At 45.5% G+C, this 27,482-nt stretch overlaps 1 protein-coding gene across 1 annotated transcript in view; it reads right to left on the reverse strand.

Moving 5' to 3' along the window:
• Nucleotides 1-3,247: 3,247 nt before the first annotated feature.
• Nucleotides 3,248-27,482, reverse strand: part of CAMSAP1 (calmodulin regulated spectrin associated protein 1) — a 33,994-nt gene continuing 9,759 nt past the window's right edge. Inside the window, exons 6-18 of the mRNA XM_032232884.1 lie at nucleotides 22,616-22,757; nucleotides 21,168-21,307; nucleotides 20,968-21,067; nucleotides 19,305-19,449; nucleotides 16,961-17,052; nucleotides 15,850-15,934; nucleotides 11,896-14,317; nucleotides 10,783-10,919; nucleotides 9,998-10,206; nucleotides 9,801-9,903; nucleotides 8,220-8,335; nucleotides 6,853-6,971; nucleotides 3,248-5,761 (exon numbers count right to left, since the gene is read on the reverse strand). Coding sequence (XP_032088775.1) covers nucleotides 5,459-5,761; nucleotides 6,853-6,971; nucleotides 8,220-8,335; nucleotides 9,801-9,903; nucleotides 9,998-10,206; nucleotides 10,783-10,919; nucleotides 11,896-14,317; nucleotides 15,850-15,934; nucleotides 16,961-17,052; nucleotides 19,305-19,449; nucleotides 20,968-21,067; nucleotides 21,168-21,307; nucleotides 22,616-22,757 — 4,113 coding nt within the window. The 3' untranslated portion in view covers nucleotides 3,248-5,458. The remainder of the gene's footprint in view (nucleotides 5,762-6,852; nucleotides 6,972-8,219; nucleotides 8,336-9,800; nucleotides 9,904-9,997; nucleotides 10,207-10,782; nucleotides 10,920-11,895; nucleotides 14,318-15,849; nucleotides 15,935-16,960; nucleotides 17,053-19,304; nucleotides 19,450-20,967; nucleotides 21,068-21,167; nucleotides 21,308-22,615; nucleotides 22,758-27,482) is intronic.

Consider the following 27,482-nt stretch of genomic DNA (forward strand, 5'->3'; position numbering starts at 1 on the left):
AAAGCTAAGCGCCAAAGAATGGAGGCCTTTGAACTCTGGTGCTGGAGAAGACTCCTGCATTGAGTCCCTTGGACTCAGGGGTGGGTTTCTCGCCCCGTTCCAACCGGTTCAGTTGGAACGAGGCCGGTGGCGTCCTCGCGCACGTGTGCGGCATCCTCGCGCACGTGCGCGGTGCACGCATGCGCACTAGCGTCTGTGCGATGCTCCAGCTGCTCCTGGAGGATCGCGCAGGCGCTGTATGCGTCCTGCGCATGCGTGGAAGCGCAGAATTGTCAAAACCGGGTAAGGAGCGGGTGCGGATGCGTGCGCGCGGGGGGGGGGCCTTCGCCGTTCCCGGAAGTTACTTACTTCCGGGTTCGGCGACCAACCGGATCGCAGGGACCGGTGCGAACCGGTTGAAACCCACCCCTGCTTGGACTGCAAGGCCATCCAACTGGTCAGTCCTAGAGGAGATCAACCCTGACTGCTCTTTAGAAGGCCAGATCCTGAAGAGGAAACTCAATGACTTTGGCCACCTAATGAGAAGGAAGGACTCCCTGGAGAAGAGCCTCATGCTGGGAACAATGGAGGGCAAAATAAGAAGGGGACGGCAGAGAAGGAGGTCGCTGGATGGAGTCACCGAAGCAGTCGGCGTGAACTTAAAGGGACTCCAGAGGATCGTAGAGGCCTGGAGGAACGCTGTCCATGGGGTCACGATGGGTCGGACACGACTTCGCAACTAACAACTTATTAATGTTAAAGCGTTTCCCGTTTTAACACTTGAGATGCTTTTGTTGATCAATTTGAATTCTCTTCTCAAACAGTATGCATTGAATAGTTTAGCCAACTATATCTCTGCCCCAAAGAACCTCTCTTTCTTCCTAGCAGTTTCTCATTTTCCTCCTTCAAAATGAGAGATTTCGGTTCTTAAATGGCATAAAACAATCAGTTACTGGGCCAGACGCTCAATCTTTCACTGGCCAATATATTCAAGGACAAGAAAAGCTATCTTTTTACATCTCTAGGGGGAGAAAGTACCTTTCTACAAATCACAAAGCTTCTTTTATCCAACCACTTCAGGGTTGCCATTTATCTGATACTTACAAAAAAATGGCTCTTGGAGCTAAACAGATGCAGCAATTCAGAAAGACCGGGGGGGGGGGGGGTTATCTTGCCAACTGAACTAACTTTCTGAATCAAATCGATTCAGTTAGTTGATTCAGATCAGATTAACAGAGTTGGACTTTATAGGTCATCTAGTCCAACTCAAGCAGGAGACCCTTTCTGAGAGATGGCAGTCCAATCTCTTCTTGGAAGCCTCCAGTGATGAAGCTCCTACAACTTCCCAAGGCAACTTCTGTTCCATGGGTTGATTGTTCTCACTGTCAGAAAATTCCTCCTTATTTCTAGGTTGAATCTCTCCTTGGTCAGTTTCCATCCATTATTCCTTGTCTGGCTTTCAACTGCTTTGGAAAATAGCTGGACCGCCTCCTGTCTGGTGCAGCCCTTCAAATATTGACTGCACTCCTGTCTTCCCTGGTCCTTCTCTTCACTAGACTAGCCATGCCCAGTTTTTGCAACAGTTCATCATGTTTTAGCCTCACTAGACTAGCCAAGTTAAGGTGCCTAACAGAATCATTTTGATGGCTCTGAACGCAGCCGATGGCATAATTTGATCCATCCTCCAAAGTCTTTGCTTGAGCAGGGGGGGGGATTGGACTAGAAGACCTCCAAGGTCCCTTCCAACTCCGTTGTTCAATTTTATCTTGATTAGAATGATTCCCTCTGACTCGATCTGCAACCCACCCGCAATGAAAGCAAGACAGGACCACTTACATTTCATCTTGGCCAACTTCTCCTTACCACGCAGAGGCTCAAATTCACGTACCCTGGTCTTTCTCAAAGCATTTAAGAAGCTTTTAGGAGAATGGCAGGTGCCGAGGCTTCATAAAACCTCCCAGATTTGTCACCTGAAGCTTCTTTCAGGATCGGGGCAAGTTGAAACCTGCTGAGCGTTGAGTTCCTCGTGCCCATGGAGGTCTTCTCCATCTGTCCATGTAGCTGCACGAGTTATGTATCTCCATAGCATCGCCATGGAGTTTCCCCATTAGCAATAAATAAGTGAACCATTTCCCACAAGAATGCTGCTTCTGATTCTTTGACCAACTTCTCCTGGCCTGACCAGTTGGAAGATATTTAGAATTATACATCGAAAAAAAAATACGGGCTTTAGGGGGAGAGTTATGCCCAACGCCTGTTCCTATAAAATTTATTCTTTTATTCTAACTCAGTTTCAGCCCCCTCCCCTTTTTTTTTTTTGCAGTTAGGGTTCATTCAAGGAAGAATTCATTTCTTCCATGCATTTGAGCTTTGCATTTATGCTTGTTTTGCTTTCTGGACATTTCTAAGTTTTGCTTAATGTCTGGGTAGTTGATAGGTAATGGAAGAGGGGATTGAAGATAACAATGAAATGAAAAAGGATGAGATTGCCGGCTCTGTGCCGTCTCTCCTAGCACAGCACCTCATTAAGAAAATATTTACATGGCAGCTTTTCAAGTTAGATAAGGTCTGTGGTCATAAATTCACCTTTGAAAGACTGTTTGCCAGGCCTTTGCCTGAATGTGCATGAGAGGAATTCACATTAATAAAAGGGGTTTTGTCGGGACCAAGATTTTGCCTTGTGCTTTTTGGGGAAGCCTAGGTCAGAACACAAGCCAAGATCATAAAACATTTCTATCACTCATAAAAAGATTTTGTTTCCTTTGCTTTTGTTACAAAGAAAGTAGATCTCTTTCTCCAGCTTACTATAGACAAGGCATTAATCCCGTTTGCGAGACATATTCAGCAATAATTTATAGTGGCCATTCTCAATCTGTGGTCCAGGAACCTCTGGAGGGCAAGGGGGGGGGGGACTATGTTGCTACGAAGGCTTGAAAAAAAATGTTATTTAAATCTGGAGTTAAGTCCTGGGGAAATGTGGCCACCAACGGTATTTAAAGGAAAAGTTGAGAATCGCTGAGCTCTATAGCTAACTCACCCCTATAGGCCAAAATGAAAAATAAAAATCCATGTACAATGGTTAACATGTTTTGAAACTATGGCATTCAAATTATAACTGGCTTTGGGAAATAATAAATAATAATATAGAGCCCGTGACATGCAGGAATGTTACCAAACACAGCTTTCAAACCTTGTGCATATGTTGACACAGGCTTAATCACACACGCATGCGCGCATACACACATACACAAATATAAAATGCATGGAATAACCAAAATCGGATGATGACCTTTATTTTCAGTGCTTCCATAAAATAAATATGTCGTATATCAAACAGTGAGGGAAAAAAAATCAAGCATGAAAAAGCATGTAAACCAAAAGAAGAAGAAGGAGAAAAAAAAAAGAATTGCTCACAACCCCGTTGAATCCTCTGAATAGTTTTAAGAAACGAAGCCTTATTTACAAGGTTAATCGACTATGGAACAAAATTTACAAATCTATTTAAAACAAACGCCCGAGGGAAGGAACGGGCAACAACGGGAGACCATTCCGATTCCCCAACCCCTCTTACTAGCTTAGTGTTAAGAAGGCCGTTTCTCGCCTCGCTCTATACAAAAGTCATTTTGCTCTCCCATTATTCTTCTTCTAGGTTCATAAATAAGGACGCACAGGTGTGTGTTTCCATCTCTCTCGTTCGTCTCTAGTGTTAGAAAGAGCGTCTCAAAAAGGTCTTCAAGTAACATTTCAAGTAGAAGTAAACATGTGCAAACTAAAACCTTTGTCAGAATATATATATATATATACCTATTCTTTTTCATACTTTACTACTTGGATATATATATATATATATATATCTCCAAGTAGTAAAGTATGAAAAAGAATAGTTTGGGTTGAAGGCTACATAATTTTTTTTTTATTGTGCCTTCCAAGGGAAGGGAGAAAGAGACAATTTAAAACACATCATCCTCTAAGCTTCCTGCATCATTAAGTCCCAAGGGTAAAAAGGATTTGGTTCTGGTTGGTTTTCTGTAAGGTGAAAACACAGACAGGTTGAAAGGTTTCAACTCAAAGGTTTAATATTTCAAGATGAAAAGAGAGGGGAAGGGGGGGGGGGAAACAACCAACACCCTAAAGCCACTTTTGAGCTTTCAAACCAAACACCGAGATCTGTTTTAAAACCTTGCCCGTCGTAGGGGGGGAAAAATCGGTTGGCTTTTTCTAGACATCGTCATCCCATCACGTCCGTCCCCCACTCCCAAATTAAAAAGAGCTCCCGCAGAAAACTTAAAAAGGGGGGGAGGAAATAAAGAAGGGGAGGGAAGGAACACACTCCTTCACAAGAGCATGCTGCTCATCCCGCAAAGGACAGACAGACAGACAGACAGACAGGAGAGGACAAAGTAGCAGGGCCTGATTTTAAACATGATTATTATTGTTATTAATATTTTTAAAAAAGCATCGTGAATAACTTGAGTGCAACATTCGACGGAGAGTTAAACGTGCTCGGAGTGGAGGGGGGAAAAGCGCTCCGCTATTTCTAGGGTCCGTCCAACAAACGAAACGAAACGGGAGGGCGAAGGGAGAAGACGAGGATACGGAAAATCGGAAAATCCATTTGTTTTGTTTTGTTTTGCCATGTGAAGTTTCGAACAAGCTAAATCCAGCCAATAGCACCTCTCTGTCTCTTCATGATTGTGTTTTGCTCTAAGGTTCGCAAGCGGTCACAATTTTTTTTGCATATGTCCTCTGTCTCTGTTCTTCATTTGTTAAAAAAAGAGACTGGTTTTTACATCTGTCAGTCAGTACGTAGGACCAAGAAAGGGATACTGTAGGTAAACTGAGGCGAGGAGTGGGCGGCAGGCTGGGCTTCCATTCTCCAGAAATGAGAGTGTGACTTAACATTGGCAGTTAAAATGCAGTTGGGTGTGAGATCCTTTAAAAGGAATCCAGAAGGGAAAAATGGAGGTGGGAGGGGAAAAAATTCCATCCCGCCTCCTGCTGTTCGCTTTCCCTTCCTAAACTGCCGCTTTGCCAACTTCTACACGGCGTCCTTTGATGTATTCATTTTTCTGCAGGAAGGTTGAATCGGGAAGAAGGGAGGGAAAAACGAGGGATCCCAAGTGGTACCAATGAAGAGCTTCAAGTTTTTTAAAAAAGAAAGAAAGAAACACCAGTACATCCCCAGCTTCAGGTCTGGTCCATCGCAAAAAAGCCGCGAGAAGCCAGCGATGGGTATAGCGGCCGTTTGAGCATCCACACCGAACCGAACCAGCAAATCAGTCGCGTCCCAAAGAAAAAAAGGGAAACATTCAAGTTGTTCGTTCACACTCTCCTTGCATCCGTGATTTGAGAAGCTGATTTTTTTTTTCTCGGTTTATGGTTGATGATGGTTCTGTTCGTCGGATACCCTCGGCGTTGAAATCTAGCCCCGTTTTGTTGTGTTTTCTAGTGTTTTGTTTTTTGTTGTTGTTGCTTAGCGTCATTTGCGATTCTGGATCTTCTTTGGCACGGCGGGTCGCTTGGATTGCCACAAGTGGTTGTGAATCGTCAGCGCGTCGACGCTGACGGACATGGTTTTGGCCGGGATCAGGTTAAACTGCTTCCTGTCCGAACTGTATTTGTACAGCTTGTCGATCATTTTCTTGGTGATGTTCTTTGGACCCGTTCCGGTCAACTTGTAGATTTCTTCGGTGTCGGGATGGTAGCAGTAAAGTGCTCTGAACTGGCAACCGGCGTCGCGGAATAGGATGATGTAGTGGTTGGCTTCGCTCTTTTCCAGCTCCTGCAGGCAGAAGGGGAGAGATTTGAGGGTCCAGGAAAAGCTAAGGGTTCAAGGAAGGTGGGGGCCCTTTTGGTTGGGTTGGTAACGAAGAGAGAGCACAGCTAACTGCCTTCTAGCCCTGATGGTGTTACCTAGTTGGGTCGTGAATCGTCTGCAAGAAAACAACCGAGCTCAGAGAGCATCAAGGACCCCACGGTCCTCCTCTTCCTCCTCTCCACACCCCACTTCCTTCTAACACTGATGAGGTTACGTAATTGGGTCATGAGAGGTCTGCAAGAAAACAACCGAGCTCAGAGAGCATCAAGGACTGCACACAGCGTCCTGTTCCTCCTCTTCCCCTTCCCCTCCTCTCCACACACCCTTCTAGCACTGCGGATGTTACCTAGGTGAATAACAAAACGTCTGCAACAAAACCACCAAGCTCAGAGAGCACCAAGGACTATGCAGTTCAGTCCTAAGGTACAAATATCCTCTGCTATTGGTATTCAGGTCATCATGCAGACCTAAGAGATTGGCCAGGAGCTGTTCTGACCGAGGCTTCCCAAGAGCGTGAAGCAAACTCCTTGTCCCGACAAAAAACCCTTTTATTAATTGACTGTGATTTCTGCTCATTCACATCCAGCAAAGTCTTTCAAGGGAGGATTTATGGTCACAGACCTTTATCAGTCTTGGAGAGCTGCCAAGCCGATCTGCAGAACTTGGCAAGGAGTCTCGGAGAGTCACGAACCAATGAAGCGAACTAATTGTCTCCTGCAAACTCCACTTCCCTTTCGCTCCTCTTTTATTTCCTCTGGGAGGGGCCATTCACCATCCACCTGTGGCCTTCCTCCCAAGTCGACCCCTGTTCTTTAGCTGTTTCCTATTTTTCTACTTGCATTTTTTACATGCTTTCAAACTGCTAGGTTGGCAGAAGCTGGGACGAGTCACGGGAGCTCACTCTGTTACGCGGCGCTAGGGATTCAGACCGCCGAACTGCCGACCTTTCTGATTGACAAGCTCAGCGTCTTAGCCACTGAACCACTGCGTCCCTTATGGCAGATGACATTATACTGATGACCAACTGATTCCCAAATCCCTGAGAAAGGACTCACCTCCAAGATAGAATTCTTATGAGGCTCATTCACTTTTCCAGCAAGGCAGCAGTGGGAGATGGCGTTGTGGATGATGGACTTGTTTGATTTGCTGCTGGGCTCCTTAAAGAGCTTTGGGCCTGGTAAGAGATAGCAACAGCACATAGACTTATATACTGCTTCACTGTGCTTTACAGTCCCCTCTAAGCAGTTTACAGAGTCAGCCTCTTGTCCCGCAACAATCTGGGTCCTCATTTTACCCACCTCGGAAGGATGGAAGGCTAAGGGAGGGAGGGAGGAGGGATGAAGGGGGGGGGAAGAAAGATGGGAGGGAAGAAAGGAAGGAAGGAAAAAAGGAGTGAGTGAGTGAAGGTGGGAGGGAGGGAGGGAGGAAGGAAGGAAAGAAGGAAGGAAGGAAAGAAGGAAGGAAGAGCAATAGCCCTTAGACTTATATACCGCTTCACAGTGCTTTACAGTCCCCTCTAAGCGGTTTAGGGAGCCAGCCTCTTGCCCCCAACAATCTGGCTCCTCATTTTACCTATGTCGGAAGGATGGAAGGCTGAGTCAACCTTGAGCCGGTCAGGATCGAACTCCTGGCAGTAAGCAGAGTTTACTACATTCTAACCACTGCACCATCACAGTTCGTAATGCAGCATCCAATCAGCTACAACAATAGCAGTTAGACTTATATACCGCTTCACAGTGCTTTCACAGCCTCCTCTAAGCGGTTTAGGGAACCAACCTCTTGCCCCCAACAATCTGGGTCCTCATTTTACCCACCTCGGAAGGATGGAAAGCTAAGTCAACCTTGAACCGGTCAGGATCGAACTGCCAAACTGCAGGCAGCAAAATTAACCTGCACTACTGCATTCTATAACCACTGTGCCACACCACGGCTCATAGTCGGATGGTTTTGTAAGCAGGTAAAGCATTAATTGCATCAAATGAACCAGGGGTAGGATTCTCTTCAGTTCAGACTGGTTCGGGCGAACTGGTATCTTCGATGATCAGCTGGGAGCGAACCGGTTCACTCCGACGATCAGGTGGGCCTGCCAGCCTGCTACACTGACCTATATCTTCTCAGCTGATTTGTGCGGCAGAGCAGCCATACCCAAAATGTGTTACTCCCCAGCAGTAACGCGGAAATTAAGTATTCTTAAAACTGTGCGCACGCGGGCAAAGCAAGCGATCACCGACCCGGTTGTTTAACCGGCAGGATCCCACCACTGAAATCAACCCTTTAATAGCTCCACCCACTCGCCCACCCTGCCCGTTTGTTTCAAAGGAGGTGGCCAACTTGAAATCTCCCGCTCAACAACGGCATTTCCCTTTGGGCGAAGGATCAAATTGGGAGGCTGTATAGACACTGCTGAGATCCATCCTCTCACCTGTATATTCGGCCACCGAGGCAATCGAAGAAGCGGTCGAAGTGTTCTCCCAATCTCGCTCCATATTTCGGCTTGGGTTCCTGCTGAGGATGGGCAAGGATTCCATGGACTCCACTCTGCCAGGGGAAACACAATCCCATGATCCTTATTTTGTTATTATTATATTACATTAATTATAATTATATTAATTATACTATACTATACTATACTATACTATACTATACTATACTATACTATACTATACTATACTATACTATTATACTATACTATATTGTTGTGACTCAGCAGACGTCTGCTGTGAGTCTTTTCGGGATACAAGATTCATTATGCAGCTGGGGCTTGTTCGAGGCAGGTTTGGAGATAAAAGGACGGATGCTGCCACGCCCTAGTCGCAGGAGTCAACGTTCCTTCGTGCGTACAACATTGCTTGATACACTTGGATAAGTGCTTTGGTGTTTCCTGTAACCCTGATTCAAGGCTACACTTGGAGAAGTGCATTGCTTGTAAGAGTTTTTTTGTTTTTCATTCCGTTATCTAGTCAGAGACTGTATTTATGTTATTTTTGGGCTCGAAGCCAGTTTGAACTGAGAACTGATAAAGAAAGTTCCTTTTAAGTTTATTCGTCTTGCCGTTTGTTAAGAGCCATGAAGGAGGGACAGAACACTATACTATACTATACTATACTATACTATACTATACTATACTATACTATACTATACTATACTATACTATACTATACCAGTGTTTTTCAACCACTGTGCCGCGGCACACTAGTGTGCCGTGACATAGTGTAAGGTGTGCCATGGGAAAATTACTTTATATATAGTCAATATAGGCACAGAGTTAAATTTTTTTAACATTTTCTAATGGTGGTGTGCCTTGTGATTTTTTTCATGAAAAAAGTGTGCCTTTGCACAAAAAAGGTTGAAAAACACTGTACTATACTATACTATACTATTACTATACTATACTATACTATACTATTATATTATATTATTATATTATGTATGTATGTTCCAGTATAACTCTGGAGCGCCTCCAGCAATTTCAACCAAACTTGATACACAGATGACTAACCCTCTGGAAACAAATACTGGGGGGATAAGACACCCTTGGTGTGTGTATGTGTGTGTGTATTCCAGCATAACTCTGGAACGCCTGGTCCGTTAAGGAGAGCGAGTGCGGTGTCCTAGAGCGGCAATTGTTTGTGATGTCAGTTCCTTCGCAGCTTCCTCTGGAAAGCCAGCCGTGACGTTCCCCCTCCAGTGGACCAACGGGGAAACGTGTGATGGATTTGGGGCAAAGTGCCAGGATCGTAGACAGGCAGGAAAGAGGAGCACACGGGAGGGGGAAGGGAGAGGGCAGAGATTATGGGCATGGGAGTAGGGGGAAGAAAGACCCCTCTCAATGGCTCCATCCCTCTTTTTATTTCAAAGGCTGTGAATTATGTTCATTCACAGCCCGTAATGAGTCCCAAATAGTTTGTAAAGAGTCCAACAGTAGGCTGCCAAAGTCTTTCGGGATAAGGCTGATAAGCACCCACCTTTATGTCACAAACTTTCTCTTTACAGGTCCGCTTACCTTTGGGAAGGTGTGCCTCCTGAATGGATGCTCTCTGGCTCAGTGGTAGCTGCAGAAGCCAAGGACAAACTCGATCCCGATTGGGCGTTGCTCAGATTATCAGCTGACCAAAAGAGCAAAGGCGGGAGACATTGTCAACACATAAGAAACCATTCAGGGCTTCACCAGATCAACTCAAAAGCGGGTCTGTGCCTTACGAGTAGAGGAGTACTTGGTCCCCGAATCGCTGTAGGATTCCTCCCGATGGACCGATTTGGGCCGTGGCTTCTTCGCTTTGGGTCTGGGTTTGCCCAAGCCCTGTTCTTCCAAAATCTGCTGCTGCTTTCGCCGCAAATACTCTTGTTTGATTAATTCCCGGCGGGCTTTTTCCTCTTCCTTCCGCAGGCGATCTTCTTCAGCTTTTCGCCTGCAAAAGTTAAGGAGGGATTCTAGACTCTCAGAGGAGGTCAAAGGAAATGGTGAAGTCGCCCACAACCAGCTCAAACTCAAGGCCTGGGGGCCGAATCCGGCCCATAGGCTGCTTAGACCTGGCGCGCTTGGGCCGCCCTGGAAACAGCAAAGGAGTGGGCTGCGGTGGCTCTGCCAGCAAAAACGGAGCTCGGGAGGGCCATGCGCGACCATCCCAGGCTCCGTTTTCAGCTGTGACAGCCTCCTGCAACCCACTACCAGTGAAAACGGTCCTGAGGGGGGCTACATGCAGCCCCCCCCCCGGTCCATTTTCACTGGTATAGGACTGCAGGAGGCCATTATGGCCGAAATCAGGCCCAGGAGCCCGTTTTCATGGCAGAGCACTCAGGCTACGACAGGCGCCTCCAACGTGAGTGACATCATGCTGGTTATACCCACCCTATCCCGTCCCGTCCCCCGGTCTCCCTGAGGTCAAACACAACCCTGATGTGGCCCTCAATGAAGTAGTTTGAGACCTCTGTTCTACATATTTCTCCTTTCTTAAAGGTGGGGGGGGAGAAGAGAAGTTATTTACCGAGCTTCGTCCCTTTTTTGCTCAACTTCTACTTCCAGCTGCTGTTTTCGAAGCCGGGTCTCTTCGGCCTTTCGCTGCTGTTTTAAGAGAAAAGCGGCACGTTTCTTCGCCAGCTCATCTTCGGCTTTCTGTTCATCCTAGAGGGGCAGGGGGAGGAAAAATGTCCAAATATTGCCTGGATCGATACGGAAAAAATACACTGACGACAGTGTGATACACCTAACAGATGGGGACTGCAGCCAAGAAATGAAAACAGGCTTGCTTCTGGGGAGGAAAGTGATGGCAAATCTAGGCAGCATATTAAAAAGCAGAGATATCACCCTGCCAATCAAAAGTGTGTCTAGTCAAGGCTATGGTTTTCCCAGTTGCAAAGGATGGCTGTGAAGGTTGGACCATAAGGAAGGCTGAGCGCCAAAGAATGGAGGCCTTTCAACTCTGGTGCTGGAGAAGACTCCTGCAATGAGTCCCTTGGACTGCAAGGCCATCCAACCGGTCAGTCCTAGAGAAGATCAACCCTGCCTGCTCTTTAGAAGGCCAGATCCTGAAGAGGAAACTCAAAGACTTTGGCCACCTAATGAGAAGGAAGGAAGGACTCCCTGGAGAAGAGCCTCATGCTGGGAACAATGGAGGGCAAAATAAGAAAGGGACGGCAGGGAAGGAGGTGGCTGGATGGAGTCACCGAAGCAGTCGGCGTGAACTTAAAGGGACTCCAGAGGATCGTAGAGGCCTGGAGGAACGCTGTCCATGGGATCGCGATGGGTTAGATATGACTTTGCAACTAACAACTACAAATGAAAACACTTTTGACTGCAACATTACATAGATACATTTCAAGCAAAACTGGCCACTGACACCCCTGTGCGATTATTGTTGTCAAACGTGGGTGGACAGAAAGCGACAACTTAACTCCGAAACCATTTCCCAAAACACACAGGTTGCCACTTCGCTCCCAAAACATTTCCCTCCCCCAAAAAACCCAAACGTGCCAATGAAACAACCATGCAGTTGTTATATATAAAAAGCAATAATCTGCTCCTTGCACGCTCCTTGTCTCCAAATATAAGAGGCGGGTCTGGGATCCAGAATGACCCCAAATGGGTTTTTAAATCTTACCTTGAAGAAGAACCCAAAGCCCGACTTCGAGTCCATTTCATTGATTAAATCGGAAGCGTTGCCCTGGATTTCCACTTCTTCGTCGTGGATTTTTAGATCCGAGAGGTCCACTTCGATAAGGCTGCCTTTGCCCTTGGATGGCTCTTCCACTGAGATATTCTCTTTGCCCGACGCGTCGAAACGAGCAAGGGGGTGAAAGTCCTCTACATTGCTGTTCTCATCCTTGAGGGCCTCCGAGAGGACATTCGTGTCCCTGGACGAGGAAAAAACGAACGCTCCTCTCTGATTATCGTCGCAGAGCCGGTAACTCTCAAACGGGAGCTTCTCCTGCGGGGCGCTACCTGGGCCCAGATTATTTTCAAGAGCGGTTTCGACCGGCGTCTTGGGGGAATGGTTGGACGGGAACTGTCTCAAGTGGGGCAAGGTGTCGACGCTAGGTGTCGGGGTCTTGATGCGAGGCGTGGTATGGGGACGGTCCTTGGCCACTTTGAGTTCGGAGGGCCTTCCCGAACGGGCACTCCGCCCTTGACCCAGCCGGGGCGGCTTGCGGAGGTTATTGGTGCCGGGCGGGGAGAGGGGCTCCACAAAATGGACAGGGGCCTTTATTTTTTGGTCCTGAGAGCCTCCTCGGGTTGAGGACAGGGTGGGGGCCTTCATGAGGAGCTCCTGCTGCTGGGAGATCTTCAGGATGGCCTGCTGCAGGGTGCTGATGGTCTCGTTCAGCTTTTCAATGGAAAGGTCGCACTCGTTGAGATCGGCGGAGTCTATGTTCTCTTCCAGCAGGGCCACCGAGACCCTCTTGCTTTTCTCGATTTCGTGGAGGGTGGGCTCTCTGGAGATGCTTTCCTCCACGAAGCCGACCGTCTCCTGGACCTTCCCTCTGGGAATCTCGTCGTCGCCCACCACCGCCACCTCCTCTTTCGTGAGGAACGCCTCCGTTTTGGCGCTCAACGTGTCCTCCTCCAGGCCTTCCCCGTTGTGGCCGGAGAACTCTTTGGCGAAATGTTCCGGCTTCAGGGATGGCGAGATCTCCGGCCCTTTCCCTTTCTTCACCACGTGCAAGAAGGCTGCCTTGCCGAGCTTTAGCCTCTGCCTGGCGGAAAGAGCCTCCACTTTCTTCTTCTGAGCCTCGATGGCTCTCCGCTTCTCCTCCAGCTGCATGTGGAGCTGGACCAGCTCGGACGCCAAGAGGTTAGCGTTGTCTTTGCTCTGCCTGGGTGGGCTCTGCTCCCGTCTCTGTTTCCAGGTGGTGAGCGGAGCCAGACAACACTCGGATCCGTCCGGGGTGGTTTTCTGCGAGCTGCTGGTGCTGGATTTCGTCTCGTAACTGTTCAGCCTTTGGAGCTTCCTCTCCGCGAAGCTGGTCATCCGGGCACTCCCGCTGGTCATGGAGACACTGCTCACCTGGGAAATGGTGCTCAGGCATGGGCTGGAGCGCCCGCTGGCGTCGTCTTTGTCCTCGTGCTCCTTGACCTTCATGTCTTCCTGAAGCTTGGCAGATTCTTCCTCGCCGATGTACTTGGCGATCAGAGGGTGCTCCTCGGCGGCCACGTCTTGCTCGGCTTCCTCCATGTCTAGGATGGAGGAGTCGGAATCCTGTCTGACCATGGTCCACGAGGTCTCCGCCCGGTGGGAACTGGGGCTTTTCAGGTAACTGAGGTTGGTGACGTGGCCGCTAGAGGCGGCCTCCTCCGCTTTGGCGGCGTGCAGGAAGAACCCTGCAGATGCCCGCTCTTGAGAGGAGACCTCTAAACTGCTGCTTGCTTGGGGGCAAAAGGACTCCATCCTGACATCTGAGTGATGCACAAGTGGCTCTGCTAAACTGGGACTTGCAATCACGGTTAGTTCAGAACTAGAACCCAGGTTAAAAGTCCTATTAAGGCTGTGATCGCCGTTGGCTTTCTTACGGGCCAAAGCCGCATGCCCTTCGCTCACTCTCTTGGGCACGTAACCTCTGGCTTTCCCTTCTCCGCATTCGTCCTCTTTATTGGTGACTTGCTTCTCCTTGGCTGGCCGTAAAAGAGCAGGCATTAGCGGTTCCAGGAAAAAGCTCTCCTCCTTACTTTCCGTTGCCTCGCTCGGGGATTTCGGCGTCCAGGCGGTGCCGACAAAGCCAGGCGAACGAGCCGGCAGGGCACACTGAAGTTCCAGGCCGCCATGGTTCGGGGTGGGGCCGGGGCGAATGATGGCGATCAGTTCCTCCTCCTCCTCGTCTTCTATCTCCACGTTGTTCAGCAAGCTTTTCCCGCTGCTTTTCACGGGGGCGGAGGGGAGCTGCTGCTTCGGGGTGATGTTGACGATGTTGGAGGCCAGGCTGTCTTTGCTGATGGATCTGGCCAGGCTGATGCTGTCGCCGGAGCTGGGGTCCGCATCACTGCTCGGCGCGTGGTGAAGACCAAATGGTGCGGGTTGTGAAAGGGGCCTAAAAGAGACAACTATTAGAAGTATGCTTTGGGGAGAGGAGAGAACATATCCATCCATCCATCATATCTATCTATCTATCTATCTATCTATCTATCTATCTATCTATCTATCTATCTATCTATCTATCATCTATCTATCTATCTAATCATCGATCTACCTCTCTATTATCTATATCTATCTATTATCTAATTGTAATTGTAATTTAATAAATTTATATGCCGCCCAATCCCATAGGACTCCGGGTGGCTTACAAGTACAAGAGTAAAAAGATAAAAAGTTAAAAAACAGGGAAAGAGAAAAACAGATTTAAAAGCAACACACCATACACTCAATCTAGGTGGGGCTGGGGCTGGACCTGGACTAACTAACTAACTAACTCTCTCTCTCTCTCTCATCTATCTATTATTTATCTATATCTATCTATCTATTATATCTATCTATCTCTCTATCTATCTCTCTATTATTTATCTATATATCTATTATCTATATCTATCTATCTCTATCTATCTATCATCTATCAATCTATCAATCTATCTATCATCTATCTATCTATCTATCTATCTATCTATCTATTATTTATCTATATCTATCTATCTATCTATCTATCTATCTATTATTTATCTATATCTATCTATCTATCTATCTATCTATCTATCTATCTATCTATCTATCTATCATCTATCTAATCTATCTAATCATCTATCTATATAAACTATCACTCTATCTTTCTATCTCTTTATGTACATCTACCTCTATATTGATGGGACGCGGTGGCTCAGTGGCTAAGATGCTGAGCAAGTAGAAAAATATAAACCACCTTTGGTGGGAAGGTAACAGCTTTCGGGGTTTAGTCATGCCAGCCACATGACTATGGAAACATCTTCGGGCAACACTGGCTTTGAAACGGAGATGAGCACTGCCCTCTACAGTCGGGAATGACTAGCACGTATGTGTGAGGGGAACCTTTACCTCTCTCTCTCTCCCACTCCCTCCCTCCCTATCTATCTATCTATCTATCTATCTATCTATCTATCTATCTATCTATCATCTATCTATCTATCTATCTATCTATCATCTATCTATCTATCTACTATCTCTCTCTCTGTGTATATATACCTATCATCTATCCATCTTTATCATCTCTCATCTTTTCCCCATCTCTCTCTATTTCTTTCTTTCTCTTTTTTCTTTTTTTTTCTTTTCTTTCTTTTATTAAATGTATTGGCCAACCAGCTTACCACAGGGTAACTCTGGATGGCTTACAATATTTTAAAAAAACAAAACTTATTTTATCGAACAGAGGACAAATTAAAGAGAAAAGAACATGGTTGACCATGTCTGGGCTAATAAAAATATACTTTCAGTATTTATTTATTTTTAAAGCCTTACAGGTTTACAGAGAGCCACTGAAGTTTGCTGCCTTTAACAAGTAGCACTCGGGGATTTGAAATCTGTCACTGATTATTTGGTTCAACTTCCATGAAGCTATTTGAAACAGGCCTGATCCGCAAAGCACCTGGCAGTGGTTACCTTTGCTTCTTCTCTGGCCACGCAAGGATCGAATCCCGAGGCTGCCCGTCTGTCCGGGTCAAGGAATTAGACCGATGCAGTTGGTCTAAAATTTTAAAAAAAGAACCAAGAGATCACACAATGTTTTTTAACAAAGACGCTTGCTGATTTTTTAAATCCTTTAAAAAAAACCTCCTGTATTTGTTCTATTTATATAGTGGCCTGCTCAACACGCAACTCAGGACAGCCCGAATAAACTAGTAAACCTCAAATTACATCCAGGTAAAAATAACGCAGTGAGCTAATAATAGGTACATGAAAACGTAAGGACATAAAGCAAAACCACATCCAACGGGATTGTTAACCCTTCCTGACCTGAGGTCGGGAGAGGCAGGGGGGCCTGGGGGTGGGGTGGGGGAGAGAGAGAGACCTTTAATGCCTTTTGAAAGGTATTAGAAGCTCCCAGGAAGGTAACCAGGGCAGATGGAAAAAGTAGAGGTGTTATAAGGGCATATTATGTCAATCACCCTTACTAAGCAGGAGGACTTGCATGGCACCTGACCTCTGAAAGGTCATTCCCCCAGGGATTAGACCCAGCTGTCCTTTTTTTTTTTTAAAGGCCTTCAAGACATAACTTGTCACTTGACGTGGGGGAGAGGGGTCAGGAGATATGCAGCGGTTGCATTTAAGTTCTGGCAAATTTGCTTCCCCCCCCCCCCCCGAAATCGCAGTTAAAATGTTTCTTATGCTCTTTTTCACTGTTTTTGAGCCTCCTAGAATCCTGAATTTGAAATGGGAGAGAGGGAGGGAGGGAGGGAAGGAGGAAGTCTAAGGAATTGTAAAATTTTGAAATGCCCTTGAACAGGAAGGAGGGAGGGAAGGAAGGAAGGAAGGAAGGAGAATTCTATAATTGTAAAGGAAGGAAGGAAGGAAGGAAGGAAGGAAGGAAGGAAGGAAGGAAGGAAGGAAGGAAGGAAGGAAGGAAGGGACGGACCATCCTCAGGGGCAATATTAAAATGACTAGATGCCCCTTCAGCAGCCACGAGACCTTCACCCATCAAATCTCTCTCTCTCTCCCTCCATCTCAAAAGTTACTCTCCATGAATCACAGGAAGGGGAATCGGGCTATTACCTGACGGGTCTTCCCCCTGTACCGTCTTCTGTTGCTTTTGCCTTAAAGGCAGCAAGGGGTGCGATGGGCTGAAGGCGGGACTTCCTTTGCCACTGTTGGAAAAACACATCAGAAGGTCAGCCAGTTGTTTTTTTTAAACAGGCTTTCTTTTCAAACACAAGGGGCAAGGAAACCCCCGTCGCTCGACCCCTTCCAAGCCTTTCTCCCTAAATGCCAACCCCAGCCAAAGAAAAAAAGAGACAGAGAGAGAAGCAAGGAAGCTTCTTCTGAAGTTGACAGCGCACGTGGTCTTAAAATGGAGCAAAGGAAAGGAGTGAATAAGAATCTAGGCCTCTGGGGATTCTTTCTTCAAAACTAATTACTGTAAACTCGGCTAGGGAGGACGAAGCGACTGAGACAGGAGGAACGACAGGCCGGCAAGGTCACCGCGCGAAGCGGTTCAAACGCGGGACGAGATTATCCCAGAGGAAAGTAGGACAGCCCGAAAGCCCAAATTATTTGGGTCAAGATGTAACGAGTCAATCCGGGAAATAAATTCAGGGAACAGCTTTTCTGCCGAATGGCTGAAACGGGGAGCTTCTTAAACTCCCCTTGCCCACTTCGTGTTCTTGGCTAGGATAACCTGGGGTATATTTCTTCAAAGTGTGACTGTTTCCAAGTCAATTAAATTTGCCTCTTGACTTCTATGCTTTTCGGAAGTGTCCCTTTGGAGACGAGGGTTTCCTTTCCCGATTTGTATGGGAGCGATGGAGGCGAAACACGACAGCCAAGGAATAGAATAACAAAGTTGGAAGGGACCTTGGAGGTCTTCTAGTCCAACCCCCTGCTTAAGCAGGAAACACCTACACCACTTCAAACAAATGGATATCCAATCTCTTCGTAACATCTTCCAGTGTTGGAGCATCCACAGCTTCTGGAGGCAAGTTGTTCCACTGGTTAATTGTTCTAATTGTCAGGAAATTTCTCCTTAGTTCTAGGTTGCTTCTCTCCTTGATTAGTTTCCATCTGTTGCTTCTTGTCCTGCCCTCAGGTGCTTTGGAGAACAACTTGACACCCTCTTCTTTGTGGCAGCCCCTTAAATATTGGAACACTGTTATCATGTCTCCCCTGGTCCTTCTTTTCGTTAAACTAGACATACCCAGTTCCTGCAACCGTTCATGTTTTACTCTCCAGTCCCCTAATCATCTTTGTTGCTCTTCTCTGCACTTTTTCTACAGTCTTCACATCTTTTTTTTCATTGTGGTGACAAAAACTGGTTGCAGTATTCCAAATGTAGTCTTACTAAGGTATTATAAAGACTTTGATAAGGTCTTCTACCTTGGAGGTCTTCTAGTCAACCCCCTACCTAGGCAGGAAACCCTACACCATTCCAGGCAAATTGTTATGCAATCTCTTCGTAACATCTTCCAGTGTGGGAGCACCCATAACTTCCGGAGGCAAGTTGTTCCACTGGTTAATTTTTCCAACTGTCAGGAAAGTTCTCCTTAGTTCTAAGTTGCTTCTCTCCTTGATTTATTTCCATTTGTTGCTTCTTGTCCTGCCTTTGGGTATTTTGGAGGACAAGTCAATCCCCTCCTCTTTGGGGCAGCCCCTGAGATATCGGAAGACTGCTATCATGCCTTTCAAACTTTCTCTTATTTCATTATGCTGTTTCATTAGTATAGTTGATGGGAGGGGGGAATGGAAAGGAGTAGGATTGTGGAATGTGTTATTGTTTTCATTCTTTACTAGAAGCCAAGGTCATCTTTTGTCTCCGTACTTTCACACCTGACCCGAAGCAGCTGGGTGGAGATGCCAGCGTGGAAGAAGAAGATTGGACCATGTGATGGATTGTGGGCGTGGGGACAAGATCATGAACTTTTAACTGGGTGGAATTCTGATGTCATTTCCAGAATTGGGATTAACACAGAAAATGTTAGCGTTCCAAGTATCATGTAGAATTAAATCAGAGTCCAAGGCAAAACATCTACCTGCTTGGTCTCCCCTAGTCCTTCTTTTCATTCAACTAGACATACCCAATTCCAGCAACCATTCTTTATATGTTGCAGCCTCCAGTCCGGTAATCATTTTTGTTGCTCTTCTCTGCACTCTTTCTAGAGTCTCAATATCTGTTTTTCATCCTGGCGACCAAAACTGGATGCAGGCTTCCAAGTGTGGCCTAACGAAGGCATCATAAAGTGGTATTCACACTTCACGTGAAAGGAGAGTGCACACCCCTTCCAGTCTTAGGTGGACAGGAGCAGAGTTTCCATTAAAGTCTAGCACTCCGATCAGAATAGGACATGTTTCGCTCCCCCGTTCTTAGCTTTGAAACCACCAAACTATTTCGGGATATTCGTCATACCTGCTGCACGTTTCCTGCGAGAGTTGACTGGGAGGTTGTACGTCGGCTGAACAGGGGACCGCTGGGCTCGGCATGAAACTCCGCTTCGTGGCATTGGAAATGGGTACCGATGGGCGGCTGCTCTTCTGATGCAGCATGGTTTTAGCTAGAACACACCGAGGTTAGTGTTAACTGGAGCTCCAACGTTTAAAAAAAAAAAAAAGACAACGGAAGAATCTGCTAAGTGTTAAAAAAAAAGATTTAATTTCACAACAGACAGATAGCTTCAACCCTCGTTTAAATTCGGGACAATGTGAGGAGCATGCTGGACCAGACCAAGTCCCAAAGGATGCCAGGGCATTTCTGTGAAGCCTGGCACTCTGACAAAATCAGCCATCCACAGACACATAGACATTCCCTCTTTCTCCTCTCCCTCTTTTTCCCCAGGAGTGGAATGTCTCCATTCGTCTTTTTTTGGTCAAGAATGAGCCACGGTGGCACGGATGACGTTACCTAGTTCGGTCACAAAACGCCTCTAAGGAAACCAAGCTCAGAGAACCCCAAGGAACCAACAGTCCTCCCTCCTCCTATTTCCCCCCACAACGATGATCCTCTAAGGCTGTGAGGGCGAACCAGGCACCAAAAGTGGAGCACGCGCTGGAGTGCCTGGAATCCCAAGGCCAGCTGACTGGTGAGCATGCGGTTATAAAGCAGTGCTGATATTTTGTGTGATTTTGATTCTATGCCTCTGTTTATGCAAGAGGACTTTGATGGCGAACCTGGGGCAAGCGTGCCAGAGGTAGCCCAGAGAGCCCTCTCTGTGGGCACGTGTGCCATTGCCAGCTGGTCTTTTGGATTTCTGGCACTCCAGCACATGCAAAGAGCAGCTGGCCAGTGCATATGCTGGAAATCGGAACAGAGAGAGAGAAGAGAGGGAGGGGAAGAGAGAGGGAGAAAGAAAAGAGAAAGAGAAGAGAGAGGGAGGGAGAGAGAGGGAGAAAGACAAGAGAGAGGAGAGAGAGAGAAGAGAGAGGGAGAGAGAGAAGAGAGTGAGGAGAAGAGAGAGGGAGAAAGACAAGAGAGAGAGAGAGAAGAGAGGGAGGGAGGGAGAGAAGAGAGAGAGGGGAAGAGAGAGGGAGAAAGACAAGAGAGAGAGAAGAGAGGGAGAGGGAGAGAGGGAGGGGAAGAGAGGGGGAGAAAGACAAGTGAGAGAGAAGAGAGAGAGGGAGGGAGAGAGAGAAGAGAGGGAGGGGAAGAGAGAGGGAGAAAGACGAGAGAGGAGAGAAGAGAGAGAGAGGAGGGAGGGAGAGAGAGAAGAGAGCAAGGGGAAGAGAGAGGGAGAAAGACAAGAGAGAGAGAGGGAGAGAGAGAAGAGAGGAGGGGGAAAGAGAGGAGAAGAGGGAGGGAGAGAGAGAAGAGAGGGAGGGGAAGAGAGAGGGAGAAAGACAAGAGAGAGGAGAGAGGGAGAGAGAGAGGGAGAGAGAGAGAAGAGAGGGAGAGGAAGAGAGAAAGAAAGAAAGTCCCAAACCCCTCCTCTTTAGCCATTTTCAGCCTCTTGACCAATTTGCCATTTGGGGAACGAAGACGACTTGAGAATACCCATCAGGGTAAAGACAGGGAAACCAATTCCACTGTAAAATTCCTTCGCTACCGTCAACAAATCCTCCCAGCCCAAGCGACTCACCACCATCTTTGACTTCTTGGAAGTCCCTGGGGCGCACAAAATCCGGCTTGACATTCTCAAACCACCAGAATAATTCAGCAATGAAAACCATAACGTTAGCCTAGGGAAAAGAAGAAGGGGGAAAAAAATGAAATATAAACCAGATCGCCTGAACGTTATTTGAGAAGCGTTTTCGCCGCCTTCCCCTCTCTCTTTCTTACCTTTAGAACTAACGGGGCATACAACATATCTTCCAAAGTGAGGTAAAAGCATTTGTTCAGGTACTCATTGGCAAATTCTCGGAGCAACTGGATGTTGTAGATGCTGTCTGCAATTGATGTTACCTCTTTCAAGCAAATTTCTAGGAATTGGAAGGAAGGAAGGAAGAAGAGAATTACCCAAAATAGCCTCTCGGTTTCCATGGCTCCAGACAGAGGACATCATCAGGAGGAACTTGACACCGATTGAAGGCTGCAATATTAAGATTTCCCAGCCAACAGGAAGTAAAGAAATTCTAAGACCCAAAACGCCGAGTACATCCAAAAAATGCAGGGGCTCAAGGTTGACTCAGCCTTCCGTCCTTCCGAGGTGGATAAAATGAGGACCCAGATTGTTTGGGGCAAGAGGCTGATTTTATAAACTGCTTAGACAGGGCTGTAAAAGCACTATGAAGAGGTATATGTCTAAGTGCCATTTCTTTCTTTCTTTCTTTCTTTCTTTCTATCTATCTATCATCTATCTATCTATCTATCTATCTATCTATTACCTACCTACCTACCTACCTACCTACCATCTACCTACCTATTGTGGTGGCATAATGGTTAGAATGCAGTATTGCAGCCTAATTCTGCCCACTGTCAGCAGCTCGATCCTGATCAGCTCAAGGTTGACTCAGCCTTCCGTCCTTCCAAGGTGGGTAAAATGAGGACCCAGACTGTTTGGGGGCAAAAGGCTGACTTTGTAAACTGCTTAGAGGGGGCTGTAAAAGCATTATGATACGGTATATAAGTATATAAGGGCTATTGCTAAGTGCTATATATGCCAACTTTCCACAGCCAACTCACCGGCAGGATAAGATTTACACAAATATCAAAGAAATGGTAGAGTGGGATCGTTAAAGAAAGGGGGCAAAAAGAGGGGCACAATGAAATAGGCAGTCCCCTCTTGCTTTGGCATCTCCTAACTTTCGATTTGGGCAGGATTTGGAAACTAGGTGTCAGGCCTGCATTTATATTCCTTTTAGAATTTTGGCCTGCCACACTTTCTCTTATTTCGTTATGCTGTTTCTTTAAGTATAGTCGATGGGAGGGGGAATAGAAGGAGTAGGATTGTGGAATGTATTGTTTTTCATTCTTTATTAGAAGTCAAGATCATCCTTTGTCTCCGCACTTTCACACCTGATCAGTGGCAAGTTGGGTGTAGACGCCAGCGTGGAAGAAGAAGATTGGACCATGTGATGGATTGTGGGTGTGGGGACAAGATCATGAACTTTTAACTGGGTGGGATTCTGATGTAACTTCCAGAGTTGGAATCCCACAGTACGATGCCAACATGCCTGTCTTATTAAATTGGGACTTTAAGCATAGTTTTGCCTTCGACTCTGATTTAATTCTGCATGGTATTTGGAACACTGACATAAGGTTTCTTTTAAACTCTGTTATCGACGTACCATCAAGCTTCATTTGTTCGGGGCAATAATAATGGATGACAGCCAGCAAAGCAGCCCCATCGCTACAATCCTTCATCAGGTCTTCAAGTAATGGGAAAAAGGGCAGCTGTCGGCTCGAGAGGTGATCTCGGCGGTAACGTACCTGAGGAAGGAAGGCAAAACCTGTGAGACTTCCCATCCCATCTTTCATAGCTCATGGGGTTTTTTTCCCCCACCCCACAACCCTTGAGGCTGAGTGTGATTGGCCCAAAGTCACGCAATGAGATCCCAGGCTGGGTTAGAACTCATTTTTTCCCAGGGCCCTTATTAAAATATTTCTGCCCTGATTTAAACCAGCAACTTTCTATTTTACAAGGTGTTATAATCCGTTTGCTGGTACAAGAGTTTGGTTTTGTGAACAACTTGCTTGCTAATTTTGGAATTGTCTTTCTAAAGGCAGACCCTGCACGAAAGCCAATATTCTTAAGAATACTATTCTTTTTAGGCTAATATACTTAAGAATACTATTCTTTTTAAGCTAATATTCTTAAGAATACTATTCTTTTTAGGCTAATATTCTTAAGAATACTATTCTTTTTAGGTTAATATTCTTAAGAATACTATTCTTGTTAAGCTAATATTCTTAAAAATACTATTCTTTTTAGGCTAATATTCTTAAGAATACTATTCTTTTTAGGCTAATATTCTTAAGAATACTATTCTTTTTAGGTTAATATTCTTAAGAATACTATTCTTGTTAGGCTAATATTCTTAAAAATACTATTCTTTTTAGGCTAATATTCTTAAGAATACTATTCTTTTTAAGCTAATATTCTTAAAAATACTATTCTTTTTAAGAAACACACATATATATATATATATATATATATATATATATATATATATATATATATATATATATATATACACACACACACACACACACACACACACACACAAAGTTCAGAACAGGCAAAAGGTTTGTAATCATCTAATTAGTATTTGCATTACAATGGTATATCTCTTTCTCCACCCACTACCAACACATACTAATTTAACTATTAATCTGATCCTTGGTGATCCAAATCAACAACTTACTTCACTTGTAAGCTGCCCCTGACAAAATAATTAAGGCGACCATTTCCAGCACTTTAATTAAGCATACAAAGCCTCCCCATAGATTCTTCGCACATTATTGAAATATATAAATACATTAATTTAAACTTCAAAGGTCACTATATAATATTGCGCACACAAAAAAGATGCAACTGAAAGCTCCACCAGTTTAGCAGGAAAAGCACAATAAGTAAAAACAAATAAATGCAACACTTCATAATATTATATTGAGATCTTGAAGGTAAAGGTTCCCCTCGCACATATGTGCTAGTCATTCCCGACTCTAGGGGGCAGTGCTCATCTCTGTTTCAAAGCCGAAGAGCCAGCGCTGTCCGAAGACATCTCCGTGGTCATGGGGCCGGCATGACTGAATGCCAAAGGCGCACGGAATGCTGTTCCCTTCTCACCAAAGGTGGTTCCTATTTTTCTACTTGCATTTTTTACGTGCTTTCGAACTGCTAGGTTGGCAGAAGCTGGGACAAGTAATGGGAGCTCACTCCGTTATGCGGCGCTAGGGATTCGAACTGCCAAACTGCCGACCTTTCTATTCGACAAGCTCAGCGTCTTAGCCACTGAGCCACCGCGTCCCATTGAGATCTCACAACCTTTTAACTGATACTTACCAGAGCAATAACCGCTTTTCTCGAGAATAGCCCAAAACATAAAACACAAACTTGCCATTCAGCTAAAAAAGGCCATCATGTCCCCCGTATGAAATATTTGAGGAAAGCTAAGGCTGAGAAATTATTTTTTTGCCAATCGAGCTTGCCTGCTTGAAAAGCTCTGAGCAGAACAGAAAATGCAATGTTATGGAGCCAGTATCGAATTTGAAAAATTGGTATCAGCTAGGCAAGAGGGAAGAAGCTTTGCCAAAATCTTGAAATCATATTGCAAAAAAAAAAGTATTGAGGAATATAACTTAATCCCCAAAGGATTAAGGGTCCCCTTTGAACATTTGAATTGCGATCCTTTTGCAAAGGCTTCCTTTTCACTCACCCTGAGGCTTTCCACAAACTGTCGAGTAATGGGAATCATACTGTACCATGGAGCATAAGTCACTAGATGTATTATGCACTTTGTAAGGCGTGCACCATATCGGCGGTCTTAAGCAAAAATGATGGTGATTCTTGCAAGCTAAAAGGTGGCAACCAGAAATCGTATGTAATTTCAATTTAATCATCTTCTTTTAACGATCCCCAATAACCCCTTGCTGGGTGGAGTCTGGGCAACTGAACGGAGCTAGCAGAGTGTTTCCTGGCCGGATGCCCTTCGCTGTTGCCAATGCGGAGTTTTGTTCGGCAGATATATTCTCATCGTACCCAGAGAGAGAAATGTCTGCTTGATTTAAGAGGCGAGAGCTCCAACCCTCGGCCCCAGCGCCACTTGTATAATTTCAATTTAATGTTATCTTAAATTTTGAGCATGATTGTTTCCCACAGTTAAGGTGAACCGGTGGGTTTAAAGTCCTCGCTCTGGCCCCTTCTGCTTTCGCATGCGGGAGCAGCAAAATGGGAGGTGAAGTTTCTATTGCAGGGCCTCCTTACGGTAGAAGATCAAGGTTAAATCTTGAACTCTCAACTTCATTTGGGGAAGCCTAAACTGTGCTTAATTTTAGCGATCATAATGAACTGGAAGGACTTTTGCACGGGGAGGCAATCTTTTTGTACGCTACCTAGTATAGTTTGGGAGGGAGAGAATTTGCTGACCTCCACACGGTCTTCCCTCACAAAAGAAAGGGATCAACGGACCATTATAGCGGAACGTACACTGCCCGCTGTGCTAAATAAACTTTTAAAACCCAATGTTTACAAGGTGGAGGTGGCCTCGGGCTGGCAGTAACTTTTCCAAAAACTCAAACCACCGCTTGCTATTCTTAATTAGCATCGGGTGCCCTGGTGTTGTAATCGGTCCAATGCACAATTTATGAAACCTTAAGCACTCTGTCAATAACACTGCTCAGAAACAGGCTATTCTCTACTTGATTTAGTCTCCCATCCATTGTTTCATGTCTTCTGGTGCTTTGGAAAATAAGCTAACCCACACTTCTTTGTGGCAGCCCCTCAAATACTGCTATCGTGCTACTCCTTTTTTTTTCCTAGACTAGCCAAACCCAATTCCCACAACTGTTCTTCAGATATTCTTTGCCTCCAGGTCCTTCTTCATCTTAGTTGCTCTTTCTTGTACTTTTTCCAAAGTCCCAACCTCTTTTTTTTTTAAATGTAGTGACCAAAACTGGATGCAATATTCCAGGTGTGGTCCTGCTAAGGATTTATAACGTGGTGCTAATACTTCAAGTGATTTAATTTCGATTTAGTGGACCGAGATGGTAATATGCAACAATTTAGAGGGAGGGGGGGAGGGATGGATTTTTACTACAGCTAGGTTTTCCAAAACAAGCTATGTAAATCCAAATATACTGACCAAATTCCCTTATTTTCAGGGAAGGAAGCCCTGATTACTTTAAACTGACCAGAATTTCATCTTAATGCGTGCAAAGAAGGAATCTTTCGAAACAGAACGGAGAATCTAGAGAGTTTCCTTTCTAGAGTTCCGCCATCGGCAACCGTGAAATCTGCCTAGTGATGGATGCTACCAAGTTACAGTACGTAGAATCGTGAAATGAAATCTTAAAAATCTTTTCTTTGTTAAAGAGAGAAATGTCCGGGAGCCGAGGAAAACGTTGCGAAACGGTGGAAGGCAGGCACTTTGAATGGAAGCAAATCAAAAGACCGATGGAAAGCCGATGGGTTTTGGTGGATGACAATTCTGCGTACAGAATTAATTGACTTACAGGCACTAATTTCCAATACCATTTGGAAGGAGACTGTTCGGGAAGCAGGGGGGAACGGAAAGGTGGGAACAGGAGAGGAACATCGTCAGAGCATGTTACAAGCAAACTTTACATGAGCCTCACCTCAATACGGGCCGTGCTTTCATATTGCGGATGGTTTTGACAACACGGGAAAGGTGGGTTTTTGTTTTTTTTTAAAGACTCAAGAAACACATATTTAGAGGTTTTGCATGCATAGAAATCTCTTTAGGAGCTCGCTTTGACTGTGCAATATGAAAGTTCGACCTCAAGCCTTTTCCACACCAGTTAAGAATATCTTGGCAGGACTTAAGAAAATTGCATGCTCCACTGTGGTGGAGCCTGTTGTGTCGTGCTTCTCAAATATTCTAATACTGGAAGTGTAAGGGCACACGTTAGTAACGTCCACTACTCGAAAGGAACAAGAGAGAGGAAGGATTGTGTACATGCAGTACTAATTCTTCTGAATAATTCTATAGGTCAGTGGTTCTCAATCTTTTTTTCACCGCGGGCCCCTTTTAAATAACTTTTGTGGCCACCAACCCCCCCCCCCCCCACACACCCAAGACTTAAGATTTAAATCATAATATTTCTCCAAGCCTTCTGGGGAGGCCCTGTGATATCGTGCCCCCCCCAGGAGTCCTTGAACCACAGGTTGAGAAATCACTGCTATAGATGTTACTTTCCTTAGTGCTTGAGAAGATCCAAATGGCATCAAATCAAGGGCTGTTACAAATATAAACCTACAAGGTCTTCTCAGCAGACAGTTAAAACCTCCCACTCACCTCTGTCTCAAGACTACATCCCCCCACCCTCCCACACACAAGATGAAATATTAAAGCTTAAACAAGATACAATTTTAACAGGCATTGTTTAAAAAAATATCTGGAAAATATGGTGAATATAAAGTAAATAAGGTATAAAATAAAATGTAGGACGCAAAGAAAAACTTTTAAAAGGGGA

This window comes from Thamnophis elegans, chromosome 16, assembly GCF_009769535.1.
Source record: "Thamnophis elegans isolate rThaEle1 chromosome 16, rThaEle1.pri, whole genome shotgun sequence".
In the NCBI taxonomy this organism is placed as follows: domain Eukaryota; kingdom Metazoa; phylum Chordata; class Lepidosauria; order Squamata; family Colubridae; genus Thamnophis; species Thamnophis elegans.